At 37.8% G+C, this 24,544-nt stretch overlaps 1 protein-coding gene across 2 annotated transcripts in view; it reads left to right on the top strand.

The window, feature by feature from the left end:
- Nucleotides 1-24,248, top strand: part of LOC125263272 (gastrula zinc finger protein XlCGF57.1-like) — a 51,441-nt gene extending 27,193 nt beyond the window's left edge. The window contains exons 4-6 of one of the 2 annotated variants that reach the window (XM_048182282.1): nt 1,270-2,461; nt 4,409; nt 22,169-24,248. In XM_048182282.1, coding sequence (XP_048038239.1) covers nt 1,270-2,461; nt 4,409; nt 22,169-23,452 — 2,477 coding nt within the window. In that variant the 3' untranslated portion in view covers nt 23,453-24,248. Of the gene's footprint in view, nt 1-1,269; nt 2,462-4,408; nt 4,410-12,346; nt 12,973-22,004 lie in introns of those variants that run through there. The other variant, XM_048182275.1, reaches the window with a different exon arrangement.
- Nucleotides 24,249-24,544: the final 296 nt, after the last annotated feature.

The raw sequence follows: 24,544 nt of genomic DNA on the forward strand, positions 1-24,544 counted from the left end.
TTGATTGCTGCGATCCTATCAGACTTATGATAGCAACCTGATTGTAACAAAGCACTGTTCGCCAGAGGAGAACTGGCCCCCCGACTAAGCCTGGTTTCTCCCAAGGTTTTTTTTTTTCTCCATCTTAACACCTATTTGCCACCTGATGTCACCTGATGGAGTTTGGGTTCCTTGCCGCTGTCGCCTTTGGCTTGCTTAGTTGGGGACACTTGACATTTGATATTCAATAGTATTCTTGACATTTATTCAACAGTGCTTTGATCTGCCTGCATTGACACTATTATTTAAGAGCTGCTGTGCAGCCAAATTATGTACCAGTTATCAATGTAAAGCTGCTTTGACACAATCTGCATTGTAAAAAGCGCTATATAAATAAAGGTGACTTGACTTGACTTGACTGTACTCATACTGACAGTCTTAAGGTTTTTTTCTTGCAACCCATGTTTCACTAAGGGTACTCTTAACCTTATAACAAAGTTTTCTTACCTTAAGGGCTTTCATGCAGCCAGGCCCAGGAATAGTGGTGGGTCCCTTTGGACCAGATTTTAAAACCACTGGTGTAATGAGTTTAAGGCAGGGATGGGCAACTCTGGTCCTGTAGGGCCAGTGTCCTGCAGAGTTTATCTCCATCCCTGATAAAAACGCACTTGCCTATAACTTTCTACTAATCCTAAAGACCTTGATTAGCTGGTTCAGGTGTGTTTGATTAGGGTTGGAGCTAAACTCTGCTGGGCTGTGGCCCTCCAGGACTGAAGTTGCCCATCCCTGGTATAAGGTCTATAGATGGGATGGGCAACTCTGGTCCTGGAGCAACACTATTCGGCAGAGTTTAGCTTCATCCCTGATCAAACACACCTGCAAAATTTAACCCAACCCCCACCTTTAACCCTAATTCTTCAGGACTGCTTGAAAATTACAGGCAGGTGTATCTGATTAGGGCTGAAACCTTACTCTGCTAGACAGGACCAAAGCTGCCCATTCCTGATCCATAGGATCGGATAGGGTATAGATCAGGGGTGCCCAATCCTGTTCCTGGAGATCTATCTTCCTACAGAGTTCAGCTCCAGCCCAGCTCAACACACCTGTCTGTAATTACGAAGTGCTCCTGAAGATCTTAATTAACTGATTCAGGTGTGTTTTATCAGGGTTGGAGCTAAACTTTGCAGGTAGGTAGCAATCCAGGAACAGGATTGGGCACCCCTGGTATAGATCATACATGTTTTTGATACATTAAATGTCTAAATTGTTTTATGTCTGATTTTGCCCTAGACCTAATGGCACTGAAAGAGGCGAGTCATGAACGCAATGAAAGGGAAGAAGAGAAAGAACATTATGAAAAACATCACAATTTCATGACTGGGGAAAGATCGACACAGGTTAAAAAGTCTTCCTCACAAAAAAGAGCTCAAAAGTCAGAAACTAAAAGTTATTTCACCTGCCAACAGTGTGGACAGAGTTTCAGTCAAAAAGGACATCTTAAAGTCCACATGAGAGTACACACTGGAGAAAAGCCTTACACCTGCCAACAATGTGGAAAGAGTTTCAGTCAAAAAGGAAACCTTGAAATCCACATGAGAGTACACACTCGAGAGAAGGCTTACACCTGCCAACAGTGTGGAAAGGGTTTCGCACATAAAGGAAGCCTTAAAGTCCACATGATAATTCATACTGGAGAAAAGCCTTACACCTGCCAACAGTGTGGAAAGAGTTTCACACATAAAGGGAACCTTATAGTCCACATGAGAATTCATACTGGAGAAAAGCCTTACACCTGCCAACAGTGTGGACAGAGTTTCAGTAATAAAGGAACCCTTACAGCCCACATGAGAATTCACACTGGACTGAGTCAATTCACCTGCCAACAATGTGGACAGAGTTTCACTGTAAAAAGAAACCTCAAAGACCACATGAGAGTTCACACTGGAGATAAACCTTTCACCTGCCAGCAATGTGGAAAGAGTTTCAGTCAAATAGGAAGCCTTAAAGACCACATGAGAATTCATACTGGAGAAAAGCCTTACATCTGCCAACAGTGTGGACAGAGTTTCAGTAAGAAAGGAAACCTTATAGTCCACATGAGAATTCACACTGGAGAAAAGCCTTACACATGCAAAGAATGTGGACAGAGTTACAGTCAAAAAGGAAACCTTATAATCCACATGAGAATTCATACTGGAGAGAGCCCATTCACCTGCCAACAATGTGGACAGAGTTTCACTGTAAAAAGAAACCTTAAAGACCACATGAGAATTCACACCGGAGAGAAACCTTTTACCTGCCAGCAATGTGGAAAGAGTTTCACACATATAGGAAGCCTTAAAGTCCACATGAGAATTCATACTGGAGAAAAGCCTTACACCTGCCAACAGTGTGGACAGAGTTTCAATAAGAAAGGAAACCTTACAGTCCACATGAGAATTCACAATGGAGAAAAGCCTTACACCTGCCAACAGTGTGGAAAGTTTTTCTGTCAAAAAGGAAACCTTAAAGACCATATGACAACTCACACTGGAGAAAAGCCTTAAACCTGCACTGTGTGGGAATGGCTTCCTTTGTGGAAAAAAAAGTGCACTAAAGTGTACTTTTTAAAAGTGTACTTATTGTTCAAATAATATACTTCTGATAAACATACTTAAGTGTGAATTAAATGTAATGATTTCACTGCTTAAGTGCATTTTATATGTATTTAATTTCAGTTATATCACAAATTAACATTAAATACAATTATTTGAACTTTTGAGTGATTTTTTTAACAACTTAATCGCAAATCGGGGGCGGGGAGCACAAGGATTTAAAGGGGAAGCAAGCTGAATCGGCGCATTTATAATGATGCCCCAAAATAGGCAGTTAAAAAAATTTACAAAAAATTAAGATAAAAACCTATGGGATATTTTGAGCTGAAACTTCACAGACACATTCAGGGGACACCTTAGACTTATATCACATCTTGTGAAAAAGCATTCTATGGCACCTTTAAATGAACTACCCCTTTGGTAGGTCTCTTCAGTCTACATAAAGGTCAGTTGATTCTCATTACATTTAACCACACCACTTTTTTTTAGCATTGCTCTCATTGTTACACTTCTGCCTAAGCAGAGCCCTGACTTGGGATGGAGTAGTCCCTTGAAAACGAGCAATAAAGGCTCAGGACGCATGCATTACTTATATTAACAGGAAACATTACTTAGGCACAGAACATGAGCACTAGCTCATCACAGTAACATCCACATAGTCAAAATACCCATATCTAATTGGCAGATAGAAGAACCAATAGGAATAAGGCATATATCAATTCAGACATGTGATTGGCTTTTACTTAAACATAAGAACACTACATCCCACTTTTTTTTGAAAGAATGTAATGTAAAGAGAACTGCGTTCATACTGACTAAAGGGAACGTTAGTAGACTGCTAACAATAATACAAACTAACTGTATAGTCACAAATTCAGAAACTCTCACATATACGAAACACATGAATTACATTGAACATTGTGTGTTTGAAAGGGCAGCGATCCACCTACACCCTTATACAATCACAGATCCAGAACTAGAAAATAAAGTTTGAAATCAAACTTTGATGTTGGCTTGGCAAAGCCTTGACGGGCAGCCCAGCGATACGTCAAGCCTCTTTACAGATGTCACACATCATTAACACAGTCAAGTCACAAACAAAGAAGCTATTTGATGCGTTCTTGTGCTTGCTTGAATGAGATTTGCCATGTATTTTGAACAGAATAGAGAGAGAACGTTTTGCTCTGAGCACTCGAGTTTAGAGACGGGCAAAGATCGTGGCTCGTTACGTCATCAAAACAGCGTGCATTTACTAAAAGTAAATCTTTAATGTGTTTAAAGTCTCTATTTATCACACATCTTTGAAGCTCTAAAAGTATCATGTTTTTCATTGCTTGTATATTAATACAGTCGCTAGAATTGTTTCAAACTGGCAAGCTTTAAAACACGAACTGACGAAACCAAAAGTGAATGCATGAGCCAATGATTTATTGTGTTGGCGCGACCTCTGTTGGGTGGAACTGCTCCTCTGGAAGCGCAATTTAATGAAACCAATGCATTTCAATGGGGAAAATATGAACTTTGATCTCTTAGAAAAGATATAGCAACTAACTAGACCTTTGGACCCAGGTATGTGGACAGTTTTGGGGCTTGTAGCATTGAAGCCCTAGGAGGAGTAGCAGTCAGAAAATTAGGTCAGAAGAAAAGTAATAATAAGATAATGATTAAGTAGAATATCAGTATTTTGGCTTTGCCAAGCCAACATAACTAGAAAATAAAGTTTGAAATCAAACTTAGATGTTGGCTTGGCAAAGCCTTGATGGGCAGCCCGAGGAAAACGAGCCAAACGCACATGTCTGTTCTGAAGGTGGCCCTGCCACAATGGCCACTTTAAGAGTCATGGCCGCTTTAAGGATTTATTGTATTTAGAGCTGTAACAAACAATTGTTTTGATGATCAATGGATCTGTTGATTCTTCTATTGATTAATGTATTGAGTATTTATAGGCTGTATTGAAACATTTTGTCATAATAATTAGGGGGAAAAAAATCATGGGAAAATAATGTGCCAATATCTGAATAAGTCTTACCTTTTTATGCAGTGTTTTTGTAATAACAGTGAAGCTGTGGGTTGTAGTTATTTGAAAGTCAGAAAGAAATAAATGTTAGAAGCTTTAAGTTTCTAAGGTAGTTTATTGATACATAGGGGAAAATGATCAGTGGGGTTCATTGGAATACAAAGATAAGTGTAAATCAATATTAGTGGAATGTGTAATGCAGTGTTAAAAGAAAAAAAATGTTGAAGTGTAAACAAATGGTAAAAAAAGTAGGTATGAAGTAAAGACTGGATGTATATGTAAATTGTTAAGCTTATATGTATTCTGTAGGAGTGTGAAAACAGTTACAATGTTAACGAATGGCAATGAAAGTGGTTATAATAAAATATAGGCTATGTACAGTGGCTGCAAGATGACAGAAAATGTCAGAGTACAGAAAAAAATGAGTATGCAAAATGAATAGAAAGAGCCATTAGCATAAATAATAAAAAGGAAGGTAAAAAAAAGGTTTAGATTGAGGTTATAAAATGTGTCTGATGCTGAGGATTCTGTTGCTCTTATGTTGTACAAGAACTTTCATGGGTAGGTTGTTGCTGAAAGTCACAAGGTCTCCAGAGAAGAAGTCTGCTGGGACAGTGTAGATCACGTAAGAAGAGTGCAGGTGTCATCTGAATCTGTTACTCAGAGAATTTCAATTTCTTGTTCAATAGTTGCAGTCTCTTGAATCTGGAATGTAACAAGAGAAATATGATTAGGCAAATATATATAGGCATGTGTATTTGTGTCTGTTGGCAGAATGATTCTAACATTTGTGTAATGAGAAGTGCAGTGTCGCTATGCAGATGTGTGATTTGTACGTTGTCTTCAATGTGTAGATCACTGAGGGCTTCATCTCTCCACAGGGAGATTAGGTTGGGACCACACTGTAGTTTCAGATTCAGGATAGGAATCTGGGCACGAGTCATCCTCAACTTTTGCAGCTGTGAAAATATAGAGCAGTGGTTTTAAAAAAAAATGTCACAGGTAAAGACAATATAATTAAGGGATCTAACATGTTGTCTGTACATGATATGGTGAAAGATTTGTAAAATGTTCAAGATAAAGAAGTACAACATGAAAAGTACTTACATGTTTCACCTGCCCCTGGAGAGTTATATATTTGTGTCTAGAATATATGTCGACTTTTTTGCGAGTTTATGGTGTAGAAGGTGAACATGGTGCATCTCTTGCATCCTTCTCTGCAGCAGCTGTTATAGTGTGTAGGCTACTGGATAAGTGTGCCATGTTTGCACTGTTCATTGAATATATGGCAAAATATGGCATTTTTGTCATTATATCTGCATAAATGTTTAATGACCTTTGATATAAGAAGGATAAATTATATTTTTACTGAAAGAAGATAAATAAATGTTGTTTTGTAATAATTGACTCACCTGTGTAACAGATCAGCTAGCGGATCTATAGGCTACTGTATAGGTAGCGTTAGAATGGGTCCTAATATTGGCGCTGAAGATTTGCATGTAGAAATAATTGTACTGTGAGAATTAAGGAAAATGTTGTAGGATTAATGAATGAAAATAAAGAATACCTAAGGTAGTTGCTAAATTTGGGTAAGAGTGTATTATTTGTAGCCATTGTGTAAATAAAGGAATATAGCGGTTGGCTAATGAGTTTAGGCCTATATGAAGTTTGAATGTTCTGGCATTGAACGGTACACCTATTTTACTGGTAAACGCCATCAACTGGATATACGAGGTAAGTTCAGGAAATCTTTGGGGGAAAAAGATAGTGGATTAAAAAAAGAATTAGACACATTTAGAAATAATGAGATTATGTTTTATATGTCGTGTAGTTTAAAGAATGAATGTATATAATGGTTATGTATTTTATACCGAACACATTAAAGTAAGGCTAGATATTCAAAAGACATGTATCCCAATATGTTGGCTAAGTTTTGCTATGTTTTAACCTTGAAACAGTTATAGTGTTATTATTTGGGTCAGTGATGTAAAAGTAAAGTAAAAACTTTAGATGATCACCAAGCTGCTGTTCTGATTGTGCTCTTTTATGTGGCAAACGTGGGAGTCATAGAGCAAAAAAAAATAGACAAACACCAATTAAGTTTTCGTGTATTATATTAAAAGTCATTCGAACAGAACGTATTTTAATGTGACATTATTATAAATATAATTGTTTACATTTATATATAAATATATATGTAATCTAAATAATTTTAATTATATAAGAATACAAATAGTAATTTTAAACATTTTATTAACATGTATATTTTATAAAATTACTGTGCAATTGTTTTTTGGAAAGAAAGAAAGAAACAAACAAACATTTGTAAGAAAAGTTAGTTGGATGCCAATTTTTTGTAAAGGTATAAGATAAAAAATTTATTCTTAAGTATGTATCATGAATCAAGCCCATATTATTGAATGGTAGGTGTAGTGACCTGTTTAGTGGTAAAGTGATATCTGAGGTTATTTATCTGGTAGTATTATAAAAAATAAGTCATTATGTACTTACCGTATAAAGTGTGTTGTTGTCCACATGAAGGCAAAAAATGATGATTTTCAGCAGTCTTCAAAATTGGAGGTTGAAGTGAAGTGTGGCATGAAATCATTGTTCTCAAGGTATCTGATAATGTTTGAGACAATAGCTCAACATTGATCTTGTACTAGTTTGTATTTTACAGATTGTCTAATCCTGGTTAGCATTTCTTATTGCCAATTTAGGATTATTGTTGTCATCATTATCAGGTAAACATTTCATTGTTTACATCAATAAAATGGCCAAACCAAACCATTTTTACATTACACTTTTGAACCCAAAGGTTGCATTTGTCCATATTTGCCGGGGTGTTTCCTGACTCCAAAGTGTCCATATATGGAGCTTACAAAACTTAGTTTTACTACATAACCTCATCTGCATACATTATATTTCCATCCACGTGACACCATGTTTAACACCATCAAAGGCACGAGACATTGGAAAATATTAAATACAGACTCTAAATGCCATTTGTTCCCCACATTACAATGCTAAAAAATCATCCAACATCCTTGTTTGGGTTCCTGCATGGCGGTTGCATCAGAGTCAGAGTCATAAAGTGGTGGGGCTGTGTTCGGATCAGGAATTTTTATTTATTTTTTCAGGTCCTCCTTCAGAGCATCAATCATGTGTATGGCTGCCTGTTTTCTTAGAGTCTTAGCACAGAAAACAATCCAAAGGTCAAGATTTCAAGGCAACGTATCACTAAAAATAAAGAATTATGTGACTCCATTCATTATAAGAATACTTCACACAGAAATGCAAAAGCTGTCATACTTCTGTATCCTTTTTCATTTTTAACTTAAAGCTCTATCTACAGCTATTTTATTGAAAGGAATAACTATGATGCTTAGTACAAATTACTTAATCTGCATCATTGTGACATGACCACCAGTCTGGTTTCAAGAGTGGTCACTCAACCGAGACTGCCTTGCTCTCAGTCACTGAAGCCCTGAGACTGGCACGAGCGACTTCAAAATCATCAGTACTCATCTTGCTAGATCTGTCTGCTGCTTTTGACACCGTTAACCACCAGATCCTCCTGTCAACACTCAAGTCGAAGGGCATCTCGGGAACTGCACTCCAGTGGTTCAAGTCTTACCTCTCTGGTAGGTCCTTCAGGGTATCTTGGAGAGGTGAGGTGTCCAAGCCACATCATCTTGCTACTGGGGTACCTCACGGCTCAGTGCTTGGACCACTTCTCTTCTCCATCTACATGTCATCACTAGGATCTGTCATTCAGGATCATGGTTTCTCCTATCACTGTTATGCTGATGACACACAACTCTACCTCTCATTCCAACCAGATGATCCAACGGTTGCTGGTCGTATTGCAGGCTGCCTGACAGCCATTTCTGCCTGGATGAAGGACCACCACCACCACCAAAAACGGAACTGCTGGTGGTCGGTGCCAACCCAACACTTCGTCATAACCTTTCAATTCAACTTGGGTTGTCAACCATCACTCCCTCCAGGACAGCCAGGAACCTTGGAGTGGTGATGGATGATTGTTTAAGCTTCACAGATCATGTTGCTACAACGGCCCGGTCCTGCAGATTTGCCTTGTACAACATCAGGAAGATTAGACCCTTCCTATCGGAGCATTCCACACAAATTCTTGTCCAAGCTCTTGTTCTATCCAGACTGGACTATTGTAATGCTCTTTTGGCTGGACTTCCAGCATGCACTGTCAAGCATTGTGGTGCCATCACAAAGGGGCACAAAATCACTCTCACGAACCTTCTCCGGGTCTGTTCCTGGCTGGTGGAATGACCTGCCATGCTCTATCCGTGCAGCTGAATCTTTAGCCACTTTCAAAAAAATGCAAAAGACGTATCTTTTTCGTCAGCACTTGACCCAGTAATAGTAGCACTTACCTTGATTTCTATTTTCATTCCATCTTTTTGTGTATTTAAAAAAAAAAAAAAAAAAAAAAAAAATCCTTGCTACGAGCACTTTACTGTCATAACTGTGACTTCACACAGCACTTACATACTGTTGTTCTCATGTTGATTTGACTGATTCTACTGTTCTCATTTGTAAGTCGCTTTGGATAAAAGCGTCTGCTAAATGACTAAATGTAAATGTAAATGTAAATAACCCTGTGATATACAGTGGTGTGAAAAAGTGCTTGTCCCCTTCCTGATATTTAATTTTTTTGCACGTTTGTCACACTTTAATGTTTCAGATCATCAGACAAATTTAAATATGAATCAAAGATGACACAATAAACAACATGCAGTTTTTAAATGAACAAAAACAAAATCCAAACCCACATGGCCCTGTGTGAAAAAGTGCTTGCCCCTTAAACCTAATAACTGGTTGGGCCACCCTTAGCAGCAACAACTGCAATCAAGCATTTGCGATAACTTGCAATGAGTCTGTTACAGCGCTGTGGATGAGTTTTGGCCCACTCATCTTTGCAGAATTGTTGTAATTCAGCCACATTGGAGGGTTTTCGAGCATGAACCGCCTTTTTAAGGTCATGCCACAGCATCTCAATAGGATTGAGGTCAGGGCTTTGGCTAGGCCACTCCAAAGTCTTCATTTTGTTTTTCTTCAGCCATTCAGAGGTGGACTTGCTGGTGTGTTTTGGATCATTGTCCTGCTGCAGAACCCAAGTTCACTTCAGCTTGAGGTCACAAACAGATGGCCGGACATTGTCCTTCAGGATTTTTTGGTAGACAGCAGAATTCATGGTTCCATGGTCTTCCAGGTCCTGAAGCAGCAAAACAGCCCCAGACCATCACACTATCACCACCATATTTTACTGTTGGTACGATGTTCTTTTTCTGAAATGCTGTGTTACTTTTATGCCAGACGTAATGGGACACACACCTTCCAAAAAGTATTTTCCCCAAAGTCTTGGGGATGATCATCAAGATGAAGTGCGATTCACAGCGGTGTGAGGAGGCCTGGCGTAATTCGAGAGCGATTTCAAATGCACCCTCTCTGTTTCCCCGTGGATTGAAGCCAAAGAATATACCAAAGCCACTGGAAGGCAAGCCTGCAACATTTAGCCAAAAAAACGTAACGGCTAATGCTAACGCTCCACCCCTGGCGGTACACAGGGAATGAGACCAGAGGCTGTTTTTTGAATGGATGTCAATGGATGAGAGGCTTCAATATGCTGATTAAGCAGCTTTTGTGGGGAAATAGCTAATAATGTAATTAATCCACAGCCTGTTTGTTAATCTTCAGCATGTTTTACACTAAACAATACTTTCTTTGGGAATTATATGTAGATTTTAGCTTGATAAAAATGTATTTTTTCAAGAGAAGGCAGACTAGGGAATGTTGCGACTGACGTCACTGCCATTACACGATAGGCTGAGAGGTGAGCATGTGATTAAGTTAGCCGTTACGCTTTCTCCAATGGGAAGAGATACAGACCCTCTTATATCCCCATTATATAAAATCTCTGGAATACACACTAACAAGAAGCGACACTCAATAGGACGTTCCATTGAAACACCGGCGCCCAGCAGCAGCCCTGCGTTTCTGCCATTTTGGGGTGAAAGCGAGTCAGCGGTCCACTAGTTTCTATGGCAATATCAGCTGCTTTGTTAAAACAAAACGTACATTAAAGCTGAAATCCAACCTGAATGATGATGACACAGAATAAAACACTATCACTAGTGATCACCAAATCCTTTTAACAGTTTATTTTACACACTTTGTGTTTAAATCTTCCACTTTTTTCACAAAACCTCTCAGTCAGTTTGGGTTAAAATTCTTTAAAAGGCTTATAAACACTGAATTATTACCAACATATGAAATTAAATTAAGGACATGCATCAGAAAAATTGGGAATGTTGGACAATAAATATATGAATATAACAGCTTGATTTTGCACTGTTGTCTAATGTCTGTTAAAGCAAAAGTGTCCAAAAGTGTGAATTATGGGATAACGGACACAGCAATGCATCATGTGTTATAAGATCATTATGTTTGTAGCGTGATCCATTAAAACGTACAATATAGCCTATTTCAATTCACTCCTAGATATTACTATTACTCCACTAGGTCTGAAATATATTGTTCGCTGCAAACATGATTGTCTTAAATGTATTAATTTACTATTAATAAATGTGTAAAGTTGCATAAAATGGAAATACTCAGTAAAGTAGGCTAACTATGTTACCTCAGATGGATGAATGGTTGGATTCCACAACTGGAATCCAACTGGGGCTTGTTTTGTTTGTTTTATGGAGAGCTTCAGGCCAATAAGAGACTATTAACTACTGCGCTTCTTATTTATTATACAAACATGTAATTAAAATGTTAATAAAACTGGTCTGAGATCAGGTACAAACCATAAAGACACTAGATGATGGAAGGATTCCCATTTTGGATGTTAATTGTGGTAAAACACCAAAGAAGAAAAACAAACTACTACTGTGACATTTTTATAAGTGAAGCAGAAAATTGAATAAGGAAATTCCTCTGAACATATTCAACAGAGAGTCAATAGATTTAATAGTTCTATTATCAATATATAGTGAAAGAGCAGAATAAACTAGGAGCCTTAGTCAGCAGGTCTCTCTGCAGCCAGACAATGCAGTGTGTGAACAGGACTTTTATTTTGGAGTGACGACGTGACGTCATAAGACTGCGCCGAACTTCTGCATCTGTTGTGATTCTGCTGAAGAAAGGTTTGTTTTAAGAATTTAAGCTGTTTTAAGAAATAGATACTGTTTTAATAGTTTTTAATATTTTTTACAAACGATGTGAAATGAGTTTATTTACTATTTAATGTAACATTGTAATGTTTTATCTAACTGTTAATGAAGTATATTTGTGTGAGTAAAGCTCATCCACTGATGAGAAACAGTAAACCTGCGTCTCATTTCTCTCTATATATCATAAATCAGTTTATCATGAACACGAGTTCAGTGTCTGGAGAGTAATAATGGAGAAACTGAACTTTTCAACTCCGAGTCAATTGAATCAAACACTTTGAGAAATGATTCACTGAATCACGACACGTGCTGCTCAAACAGTGAACATGAACGAGAACAACAAACACTAACAAACTAACTAAACATGTTTTCATCAAAGTGTAAACTTTTAAATATAATCTATAATTCATTAAATACTAAATGTAGATTATAAATGCCTAAAAATTTATAATTTAAGTTTATAGCGATAGTTTTGATTTTTTTTTTTTTTTTTTTTTTTTTTTTTGTCTAACCAAGTCATTGAAGACCATTAATTAAGGGTGTAACGGTACACAAAACCCACAGTTCAGTACATAGTCACGGTTCAGTACGGTTTTCTGTACAGCAGGTATATGTGATATGTGTGTGTTTTTTATTAAACAGTAGTTTACTGAACAAATTGAGTTTTTGTCTTTAAATACATTAAATTATAACTAAAAGTTCATTTCTCTGGTGAACTAACAAGCTGTGGACACTGAATGGCTTTTCTGAGGTAAATGCTACATGACATATTGTTTACTATCTGATTTATTGACGTCTTTGAAACACTGACTGAGCGATTACATGAGATATGGCAGTTTCAGTAAGTTGTACTGTATCTTTTCTACATACCTTCATCTGTTTTTTCATGTTTAATTCTGTAACATTAAAGAGGAAGAGATGCTCGTGCTGCCAGTTTTAACAGTGATCTGTACCGAAATTGTTCAGTATGAATATGTGTACGTTACACCTCAACTGTTCATTATTCTCTTCTTAAAGATGGCGTTTATTAAAGAGGAGACTGAAGACATGAAGATTGAGTTTATTAAAGAGGAGACTGAAGAAATTATGATTAAAGATGAGACTGAAGACATGAAGATTGAAGAAACATTCAGAGTGAAACATGAAGATACTGAGGAACAAACAGGTTGGTTTTATTCTCAAAGCTGAACTTTTGATCATTATTAAAATGTCCAGCTCTACAGAAATAGAGAATATACAGAAGTATAATCTTACAATATCAATCCCAATATCTACTTATGGATAGACATAGATGTTGGAACATAGACCCCCCCCCCCCCGTTCCAACGTCTATGTTTGCGAGTATGACTCACTATATATAATATATATATACAGAATCTGAATTAAAATGTGTTTGATCTAAGCCTACATTTCAACATTTTGTGTCATAAAATTATATCGCGCATACAGCAACTAACGCGATCGTTATAAAGGTGTTTAAACAACAATACACTTCCACTTGCATGTATTTGACAATCGGAATATCAGATATTTCATGCCATAGCTAACACATTTGTGAATATTCTGAATAAAAAAGGAAAAATGACATAAAAGCAGATCATCTATTTAATTACCTTTTGTTCATTTCATTCAGTCCCAAAAGCCCGCGTAAGAAGCATAACACGTACAGACTCTATGTAGGCCTATGATTCGCTCTTTTGTTGTTCTGTTTTCTTTCAGGATCAAAAATACAACAAATGAAAGCGTTTATCTGTATTTCCGACTGATGAGAACTATGCATATACATTCCTAAATCAATTTTGTATTTTATTATGAGATATTTTATTCTAATGTGATCAGTGACTCAAGCACTGATGGACCAAAGAGCGCGCATTTCGACATTTGCAGTAAAAACTTGAAATATAAATTCTCAGAAAATGCATTTAATACCAATATATTAAAACGTCTGTTTATATGCTCCATTAATAAAGGAGTCCAGACACTGGAAAAATATAAGTCCACATGTGTTTTATATTTAATATGAGGGAAATAGACATGCATGCATGTGTGACACAAAAAATCTTTAACTTTTAGGTAGCAAAATATTTTTTAGTAATTCTGTCAATTACACTAAGGTTATTACATTGTCTGCTATATATTTGCTTCTTATTTATTAAATACGGGCAATTGATTGATAAAACATTGATCAAAATTAAGATACAATTTATACAAAACGAATATCTTTTAAAAAGAGTTTTCTATAAAACAAAACTTAATGAAGTCGTCAAAATCATGTTTTACCAAAAACAGCGCCGTTGCTAGGAGGGCGCCAGCGCCTCTGCCTTTCAGCGCCTATGCCTCGCGAGTGGATGATAGCCCTGAAGACGCCTAGCAATGATATACCTTTAGTGGTAGTATACCTTTAGTTAAGTTATACCTTAAGAGTCTTCGTAGCGCGCTAAGAGACAATGTTATCGGGAAACGCAGCCCAGGTATGATGCATTTCATGCGTAATGGAGATGCCAAAGCGCTCTTCTTTGGTCAAAACCACGGAGAGCGATCGCAGGTAGGTCTGTCCTATGCACCGAAACTTTTAACAATGCAACAAAATATTTAAAGAGCATCAAGCTATTAAAATCTATATTATGTATGTACGCTAGTGCTGTAGTACTCGAGTCCGGACTTGGACTCGAGTCCGGACTCGAGACGTTTTTCTGTTGTCTCGGACTTGTCTCGGACTCGGTGATATTTGCACTCGGACTTGTCTCGGACTTGGTCATTGCACTCGGACTTGTCTCGCCACTCGGTGATATTTGCACTCGGACTTGTCTCGGACTTGGTCATTGGTCTCGCCACAAGTCCTAGTTGGTCTCGACCGAGTCCAGCTTTTCAGTCTCACTTCTTACCGATTCCGAGCCGATCTTTTTTGTTACCAGCGGCACAGGCAGTAACGTCAGCTGCGCATTCTCGCTCTCTTCTCTCACGGTGAAGTGGCATACACTCGTGCGGGCGCCTCCGCGCGCGCTCTCTCTCTCGCTCTCTCTCTCTCTAGTCTCATTTGCTCCGGTTCCCGCAGGTTTCACGCTCACACCAAAAGCGCGCGCACCACTGATCAGTGGAGCGAATAAGCCACGCTCAGTCTCAAACAGAGACAGAAGTCAAACAGAGTCACAATTACCAAAATCAGTTGCTTACTGCGCTTAAAATATCAAATACATACAAAATTATGACAAAATGCTCGTCTTGGCAATTATTCAGATAAACACAGTCAGTTTTGGATCGTTAAATAGCTAAGAGAACGCATGTTGTGTAACAGTATTGGGTCATAAACTCTTAAAGGGACAGCAGTCCAATATTCCTGCTGCTGTCTGTCATGTTATTTAAAGAACAAAAGACAAAGAAAATTTAATGGTAACTTTAATGGTAAGAATAAGTCTGTATTTAATATTTACAATAAAAAATACAGAAATTAAGGTAACCAACGTGGATGTGTTATTTTACATTTGAATACTTTAATTTCTGTAGTATTTCTTATCTAAATTGAAACCTACTTAAACTGAAAAAACTTAGTTTCATAGCTCTCTATTCTATTGCATTTATTTGCTGTTTGGAGTTTTTTTTTATTTGTTCTTATTTTATTACTGAGTTTTACTTTTTTATGAAAATAAAACTTTGCGTTGAAGAAAGGTAGATTTTTGTTTGTATATGCTGTCAATTATAGTTCTTAGAAAGAAAATCATAATTGGCAAAAATAGGTATCGGCAGATCACACTATCCAAAAATTGGAAATCGGAATCGGCCAAGAAAATTGAAATCAGCGCGATGAAAGCCACAGCAGAACACAGCATATCAATGTTTTGTGAACGAATCTGTGGCTGTGTAAAAACCATGAGAGTCAATGATTCAATTACCCTTTCAAAAATACATCCTTGCGTCCTTACTGAATGAATGAATGAATTGAATGACTCGATGACTCACTCATTCACCACCTACTGGCGGTTTTAGTTCAATTTAAAGGTCCCGTTCTTCGTGATCCCATGTTTCAAACTTTAGTTAGTGTGTAATGTTGTTGTTAGAGTATAAATAAAATCTGTAAAATTTTAAAGCTCAAAGTTCAATGCCAAGCGAGATATTTTATTTAACAGAAGTCGCCTACATCGAACGGCCAGTTTGGACTACATCCCTCTACTTCCTTCTTTAATGACCTCACTAAAACAGTTTTTTGACTAACCTCCTCCCACAGGAATACACAAAAAAGGGGGCGTGGTCTTGTTGCGCTCCCACGGAGAAGAGCAAGAGTTGCGTTTGTAGAGTGTTTGTCGCCATGTCGTCGAAACGCTGTTATTTTCATCCCGCAGTCCAATCACCTTTGTTTGGCCTTCCCAGGGACGCTGTACTTAGAGATCAATGGTTACAATTTATGTTTAACTCGGTTCCCGAAAATTATAATCCACATGTAAAACTATGTTTACAATAACACTAAGCGTATGCATCTCCACGTTATGGTAAGAGGCGTGACCTTTCTGGGCAAGATGCGCTAAGCTGCTGTCGAATCACAACACAGGAACCGCTGGCACAATCAGAACTCGTTACGTATTTCTGAAGGAGGGACTTCATAGAACAAGGAAGTCATCAGCCCGTTTTTATGACAGTGGAAACAGCGGTATACAGATAAGTAAATTATGTGAAAAATACTTTGTTTTTTTACACGCGAAACATGAACACGTGTTATATTGCACACTATAAACACAATCAAAGCTTCAAAAAACCACGAAAAACGGGACCTTTAAAAGTATCACACGTTATAACATCATTGCTTATTTCTCTTTTGGACATTTTTAATTTAAAACATTTATTTATTTTATAAAGGTATTTATAGAGGTAAAAAAAGCACTGTAATGCACAATCAGTTTAAAGGGGAAAATATTGTCCCTTAATGGAAAAGGTGTGGACTGCAGCAGTCTAAGTGGAAGAGGGGGTATGCAGAAGAATGTTAAATGCCACAGGGTGTATGCGACTGTAAAATGTTTGGGAACCACAGTTGTAGAGAATTTAAAAACATGTAATAATGCAAAAAATAATAATGCAAAATTATTATTTTATAATCTAAGATATGCTGTCTCTCACATCACATAAATTATCAATAGTTATGTACGAAGGTCTTGAAGAGGATTCTTTTTTTCTGTCTCTGTCTTGACTGTCTCATTTGGACTCGGACTTGACTTGGACTCGAACCTTTTGGACTTGGACTTGACTTGGACTTGAACCTCTTTGGACTTGGACTTGACTTGGACTTGAACCTCTTTGGACTCGGTCTTGACTTGGACTCGAACCTTTTGGACTTGGACTTGACTTGGACTCGACAAAGGTGGACTTGACTACAGCCCTAATGTACGCACAGATAATATAACAGTAGGCTATATTAGTCAATATTTTTTTATTAGGTTAAGCAGTGATTGGATAACGTTTTTTTTTTTTTTTATTTAACATTTTTAATTTAAGGCCCACCCACAATTGGTCTGGCCCATCCTGGAACTGGAATCCAAAACAGATTTAACTAATCATAAAGTCAATCAGGATACATAACACAGCCTACTGTAGGCCTACACTAACACCCCCCCCCCCCCTCCAAAAAAAAAAAATCCCACCCCCCCCTCACAATATAGTTCCCACGTCCCTGTGGATAGAGAACAATGAAGGTATTTTTTTTCTGTTCATGCTCAAAAGTGTTGTATCAACATTTAAACATACCTGAACATAATTAGCAGTAATTGAACATTAAATCAAGTCCTAATTTAAATATTTTACATCAATAATCATTTAATGTGTGCGTGCCATATGGAGGAAAGTCAGCAGTGGAAGTGTATAAAACATTTTGAAGTAGAACCGAGTGAACTGATAATATTTGTTGAAACCAGTGAAAAATATTTACCTTGTCATTTGTGATACAGATGCAGGTTAGAAATTAATAAGCAGATTGAGGCTAGAGGTGAAATTGTATGAAATTGTCATTTACATGTTTTGTTAATATTCTGTAAATGATTAAAAATTACTGATACAAACTAAAATAAGTTCAGAAAATTTTGTGTTAAACTAAGTAAATTAGCATGGATTTTATGAGTCAATAAACATTAAAGGAGTAGTTCACCGAAAAATTAAAATTCTGTCATCGTTTACTCGCCCTGATTCTGTCACAAACCTTTGAGTTTTTCTTTTGCTGAACACATAATAAGATACACTATATGACCAAATATTTCTGGGATGCCTGTCTTTACGTGCACATGAACTTTAATGACATCCCATTCTTAATCCGTAAGGTTTAATATGGAGTTGGCCCACCCTTTGCAGCTATAACGGTTTCAACTCTTCTGGGAAGGCTTTCCACAAGGTTTAGGAGTGTGTAATGTGAACTATTCTTCTAGAAGCACATTTGTGAGGTCAGGCAGTGATGTTGGCGAAAAGGTCTGGCTCACAGTCTCTGCTCTAATTCATCCCAAAGGTGTTCAATCGGGTTGAGGTCAGGACTCTGTGCAGGCCAGTCAAGTTCCTCCACACCAAACTCACTCATCCATGTCTTTATGGACCTTGCTTTGTGCACTGGTGCGCAGTCATGCTGGAACATCCCCAAACTGTTCCCTCAAAGTTGGGAGCATGAAATTGTCCAAAATGTCTTGGTATGCTGAAGCATTAAGAGTTCCTTTCACTGGAACTAAGGGTTCAAGCCCAACCCCTGAAAAACAACCCCACACCATAATCCCCCTCCACCAAACTTTACACTTGGCACAATGCAGTCAGGCAAGTACCGTTCTCCTGGCAACCGCCAAACCCAGACTCCCAAACCCAGATGGTGATTGGTCACTCCAGAGAACACGTCTCCACTGCACTAGAGTCCAGTGACGGAGTGCTTTACACCACTGCATCCGATGCTTTGCATTGCACTTGGTGATGTAAGGCTTGGATGCAGCTGCTCAGCCATGGAAACCCAATCCATGAAGCTCTCTACGCACTGTTCTTGAGCTAATCTGAAGGCCACATGAAGTTTGGAGGTCTGTAGCTATTGACTCTGCAGAAAGTTGGCGACTTCTGCGCTCTGTGAGCCTCAGCATGTGCTGACCCCGCTCTGTGATTTTACGCGGCCTACCACTTCATGGCTGAGTTGCTGTTGTTCCCAATTGCTTCCACTTTGTTATGATACCACTGATAGTTGACAGTATTTAGTAGTGAAGAAATTTCACGAATGGACTTATTGCACAGGTGCCAACCTATCATGGTACCACGCTTGAATTCACTGAGCTCCTGAGAGCGACCCATTCTTTCACAAATGTTTGTAGAAGCAGTCTGCATGCCTAGGTGCCTGATTTTATACACCTGTGACCATGGAAGTGATTGGAACACCTGAATTCAATGATTTGGAGGGGTGTCCCAATACTTTTGCCAATATAGTGTACTTTGAAGAATCTTGACCAAACAGTTGACGGCCCTCATTGACTTCCTCAATAGGACTAAAGTACTATGGATGTCAATTGCTACTGTCAGCTATCTGGTTACCAAAATTCTTCAAATTTTGTTTAACAGAAGAAAGAAACTTTTATAGGTTTGGAAAAACATAATGAGTAGATGACAGAATTTTTATTTAATAAGCCAAAAGTCAAAATTTTGATTGTAAGCGTAAATATAAAATCGGACATAGGTAGTTTTCTGGACATGTGCTCAAAAATTTAAATGTCTGGAACTCATAAATGAAATTAGATATTTTTACCAAGCTTGACTGTAAAAAAAAAAAAAAAAAAAAAAAAAAAAGAAAAAGCGGTGGGACTGTTTCACTCAGTGGTGCCAAAACTTGAAATTTTCTCTTATTACAGTACCGTTGTACCTTGAAAAATGTTATTTAAAAGAACACTTTTTTTCATTTTCCAACTCCCCTAGAGTTAAACAGTTGAGTTTTACCATTTTTTAATCCATTCTTGAGTTTTACCATCTTTGAATCCATTCTGAATCCATTTGAATCTCCGGGTCTGACGGTTCCACTTTTAGCATTGCTTAGCATAGTTCATTGAATCTGATGAGACCGTTAGCATCTCGCTCAAAAAATGTATTTCCTATTTTAAACTTGACTCTTCTGTAGTTACATCGTTTACTGAGATCGATGTAAAATGAAATGTCGCGATTTTCTAGGCCGATATGACTAGGTATACTGATACTGATATTGATACTCTCATTTCGGTATAATAATCAAGGAACTTTGCTGCCGTATCATTGGTGCAGCAGGCGCAATGATATTACGCTGCGTCTCTCACAAATGTCTCCTTGGTTGCAAGGCACGCTCCCTGTGCAAGCAGGGGGTCACAGGCAGTGCGTAATATCATTGCTCCTGCTGCACCAATGATACGGCATCTTTATTGCTGTATCAAATTGAGCCTGAATCAGACTCAGATGAAGAGGGTCAAGCAGAACCTCTGCAAGCACGGCTTTCTAAAGGACGTTTATGAATGGTATTTCATTTAGTATTTGTGTCACAGTGTTTAGATGCTGACACTGCTGTTTGTTAGCTTTCAATATACAGTTTTATCCTGATTAAAGCTTTACAGTAGCCGAATACATGACTGAGTAGCAGCATTTTTGTGAAGGTAGCGTTTATAGCATGAACAACTGAACAGACATTTGTTGGTGTTTGTTGGCGTTTGTTGGAGAAGTACGCACTAGAATACACCTAACTGGCTAGCGAAGCAAAAACGCGTTGGTCCTTGTTTACTTCCTTGATGCAACAAGCCTCTTCCAAAAAGCAACAGAACTATACGTTTAAAAGACATGTACAAACAACAAAACTGTAACGATCTTTAGCGATATTACAAGTATTTAATCAGTTAGCTCAAATCATGGGCGAAATATATATAATAAATCATAAAGCCTTATGATTAATTATGATATATATATATCGACCCAAGAGGGAATAATGCACATATATTGTGAATTAATTACAATGGATTATAATCAATTATATATATGATTAGTTTTAGTTTAATAGTTGTTTTAAAAAAACTATCCAAACCATCAGTTTTCTCATAGACTATTATAAAACGAAATTTTATTCTCTGGCCACGAGAATAAATTCCTATTATAGCATCAAAGCGTAAAGCAGTATTGCAGAAACGAAACGTAGAAGTGACTTGGTTTTCTGAATGAGCAGCAGAACAATCGAACATGAATATAATGTATTTAATATATGAAAGTCACAAGGGAGATGTTCAGGAATCTATCAAAATAGCCATAAAACGTGTCCAGTGAGCTGTTAGTGTCCGCCAGGCCGGAGCCAATGTGAGATTTACAAACAAAAGTTCAATGAGTTAAGGCTTAAACACAGTTTTTGGTTGGCCTGCTAATTTTTGATCCTGTGCAGACCTTACAAAACGTACTTACAGTTTGGGGCCCATAAACAGCTTCTGCTTTTAAAGTGGGAACTGCTTCATCTTTCAGTAAAAGCCTTTGTGTAAATCCAGCATTGAACTCCTGTAGATTCTGGAAACTGTCTTCAGCGCCGCATCCAGTGTAGAAAATATCACTGATTATAACGGGTTATATATCTTTTGACGTGCTGCTCACATCTGGTGTACACAACTCTTCCGCTTCCATTATGCTGCGCCACATGACCTCGCCCACTTTGTTGCGTGTTCCCGGGGGTGTGTTTTGCAGGGTTTATGATGTCACCAACCCGGGAAGAAGCTCGTTGTAGTCCAAACCAGTCGTTTTTGTAAGCATTAAACTGCTATGACTTTAAAAGACAATATCTACGTTTGCATTGGACTCTCAGCGTTATAACTTTGCAGATACTGTTTATGCTCAAGCAGCAACATTACACACTAACTAAAGTTAAAAAAGTGAAATCACAATGAACCACCCTTTAATATACTAAAAAGTCTTCTTTAGTATTTCTTAACATAATCTTAAGAACATCTAAATGTACTCAACTGTGCTATTTTGAGACGCCATGAAATATGAACTGAGATATGCTTTTAGTATACTATCTCTGTTTTTAGAAAATGTATTTAGATACTACTTATAGTACATTTGAACCCATAGTTTACTACAAGTGGTAACTAAATATATTTTTAAATACAGAGATAGTATATTAAAAGCACATTTTAGTTCACCGTGGTAAAGAGCATGTGGTTGGTTTTTATGCATTAAATGTCTAAATTGTTTTGTCTATTTTTGTCCTAGACCTAATGACACTGAAAGAGGCGAGTCATGAACTTAATGAAAGGGAAGAAGAGAATAAACATCATGATTTCATGACTGGAGAAAGATCGACACAGGCTAAAAAGTCTTCCTTACAAAAAAGAGCTCAAAAGACAGGAAGTAAAAGTTATTTCACCTGCCAACAGAGTTTTAAACAACATAGAAACCTTCAAGTCCACTTGAGAGTTCACACTGGAGAAAAGCCTTACACATGCCAACAATGTGGACAGAGTTTTACTGTAAATGGAAACCTTAAAGTCCACATGAGAATTCACACTGGAGAGAAACCTTACACCTGCCAACAGTGTGGAAAGAGTTTCAGACATAAAGAAAGCCTTAAAGTCCACAAGAGAACTCACACTGGAGAAAAGCCTTACATCTGCAAACAATGTGGACAGAGTTTCAGTCAAAAAGGAAGCCTTACAGCCCACATGAGAACACACACTGGAGAGAAGCCTTACACCTGCCAACAGTGTGGAAAGAGTTTCAGTGGAAAAGGAAGACTTACGGTCCACATGAGAGTTCACACTGGAGAAAAGGCTTACACCTGCCAACAATGTGGAAAGAGTTTCACACACAAAGGAAGCCTTGAAGTCCACAAGAGAATTCACACTGGAGAAAAGCCTTACATCTGCAAACAATGTGGACAGAGTTTCAGTCAAAAAGGAAGCCTTACAGCCCACATTAGGGTTCACACTGGAGAAAAGCCTTACACCTGCCAACAGTGTGGAAAGAGTTTTCATGGAAAAGGAAAGCTTGACATCCACATGAGAATTCACACTGGAGAAAAGCCTCACACCTGCCAACAGTGTGGAAAGAGTTTCACATACAAAGGAAGCCTTGAAGTCCACAAGAGAACTCACACTGGAGAAAAGCCTTACATCTGCCAACAATGTGGAAAGAGTTTCAGTCAAAAAGGAAGCCTTGAAGTCCACATGAGAATTCACACTGGAGAAAAGCCTTACACCTGCCAACAGTGTGGAAAGAGTTTCCATGGAAAAGGAAAGCTTGACCTCCACATGAGAATTCACACTGGAGAAAAGCCTTACACCTGCCAACAATGTGGAAAGAGTTTCACATACAAAGGAAGCCTTGAAGTCCACAAGAGAATTCACACTGGAGAAAAGCCTTACACCTGCCAACAATGTGGAAAGAGTTTCAGTGAGAAAGGAAACCTTATAGTTCACATGAGAATTCACACTGGAGAAAAGCCTTACACCTGCCAACAGTGTGGAAAGAGTTTCACATGTAAAAAAACCCTTAAAGTCCACATGAGAACTCACACTGGAGAGAAGACATTTACATGTGATCAGTGTGGAAAGAGTTTCAGATTTAAAGGTGACCTTAAGGGCCACATGAAAATTCACTCGAAAGAGAACTCTTTTAGAAGTCGTCACTGTGGAAAAAACAGAGGTGTAAAGAGTACCTGAAAACCATACTTGTGTAAAAGTACAGATACCTTACAGCAAAAATGACTCCATTACAAGTTACAAGTCACCAATCTAATACAACTTGGGTAAAGGTCTTGTTATGAGCAGAAGTTATTTATTCATTTATCCCATCCTGTTGTCCTGTGTTTGTCTTGTGTATTTTTTTTTTCTCTCTATGTATGTGCCTGCATGTTTGTATTACAGATGGGTGTGGCTTGTGATAACCTGTTGGAGGCTGCAATTGGTTCTCCTCCTCACCTGATCTGGATATAAAGACCGCCCCAAACACACTGAAGAGGCCATCATTGTGCCATTGCGTCGTTGATCGTATCCTATCTCATCATTACTTCGTATCGTTTGTTAGTCTAGAGTGTCATGCCAGAGAGATTGATTGTGAGTGATTATTTGGAGTTTGTATTTGTGAGTGTGACTGACTGTAGTATTTTGTTTGTTGTTATTTCTTGTTTATTTGACTCACGCCTGTTTGACTATCGATTACTGGATTCTGATTCTGCTTTGTTCGCTACGGACTTCTGTAAATATTACCTGTAAATACTTTTGTATATATCTTTGCCCAATCGAGGGATGTAGGGGGTTTGACGCCATTTTATTTTGTACACATTTTCATATTGTTTTTGGTTAGGGAGATAGGTAAGTTTAAACTGTATTTTGTTTTCTTTATTTTCAATTAGGAATTGTAGAGGTTTAAAAAAAAGGATTCTTTTGTTTATTATTTTGGCCTTGTCTGCCCCTGACGCTAAACCCTCTGTAAGAAATAAAATCTTTCTTATTGGAATCTCTCTGGTAGTGAGACTCATTTCTTCCTCTTCCTGTTGCGGCCGACCCCTAGACGGTCGTAACAGTCTTAACTGTACTTAAAGCTGCTGTCTAACTTTTTGTGTTCAAAATGTACAGAAATTATATAATGAGAATGTACAACATGAATCCATTTTCCAAACTGTGTTTTTGTCTAATACCGAATCATTATGGTATACTTATAATAAGTGTTTATATTCAGACTATTTTAGACCAGTCTGGTAGAAACCACTAGTAACTGCGTGAACCGCCATAGATATAAACGGAAAGAAGTAG

The sequence above is a fragment of the Megalobrama amblycephala genome, linkage group LG1 (genome assembly GCF_018812025.1).
Source record: "Megalobrama amblycephala isolate DHTTF-2021 linkage group LG1, ASM1881202v1, whole genome shotgun sequence".
NCBI lineage: Eukaryota > Metazoa > Chordata > Actinopteri > Cypriniformes > Xenocyprididae > Megalobrama > Megalobrama amblycephala.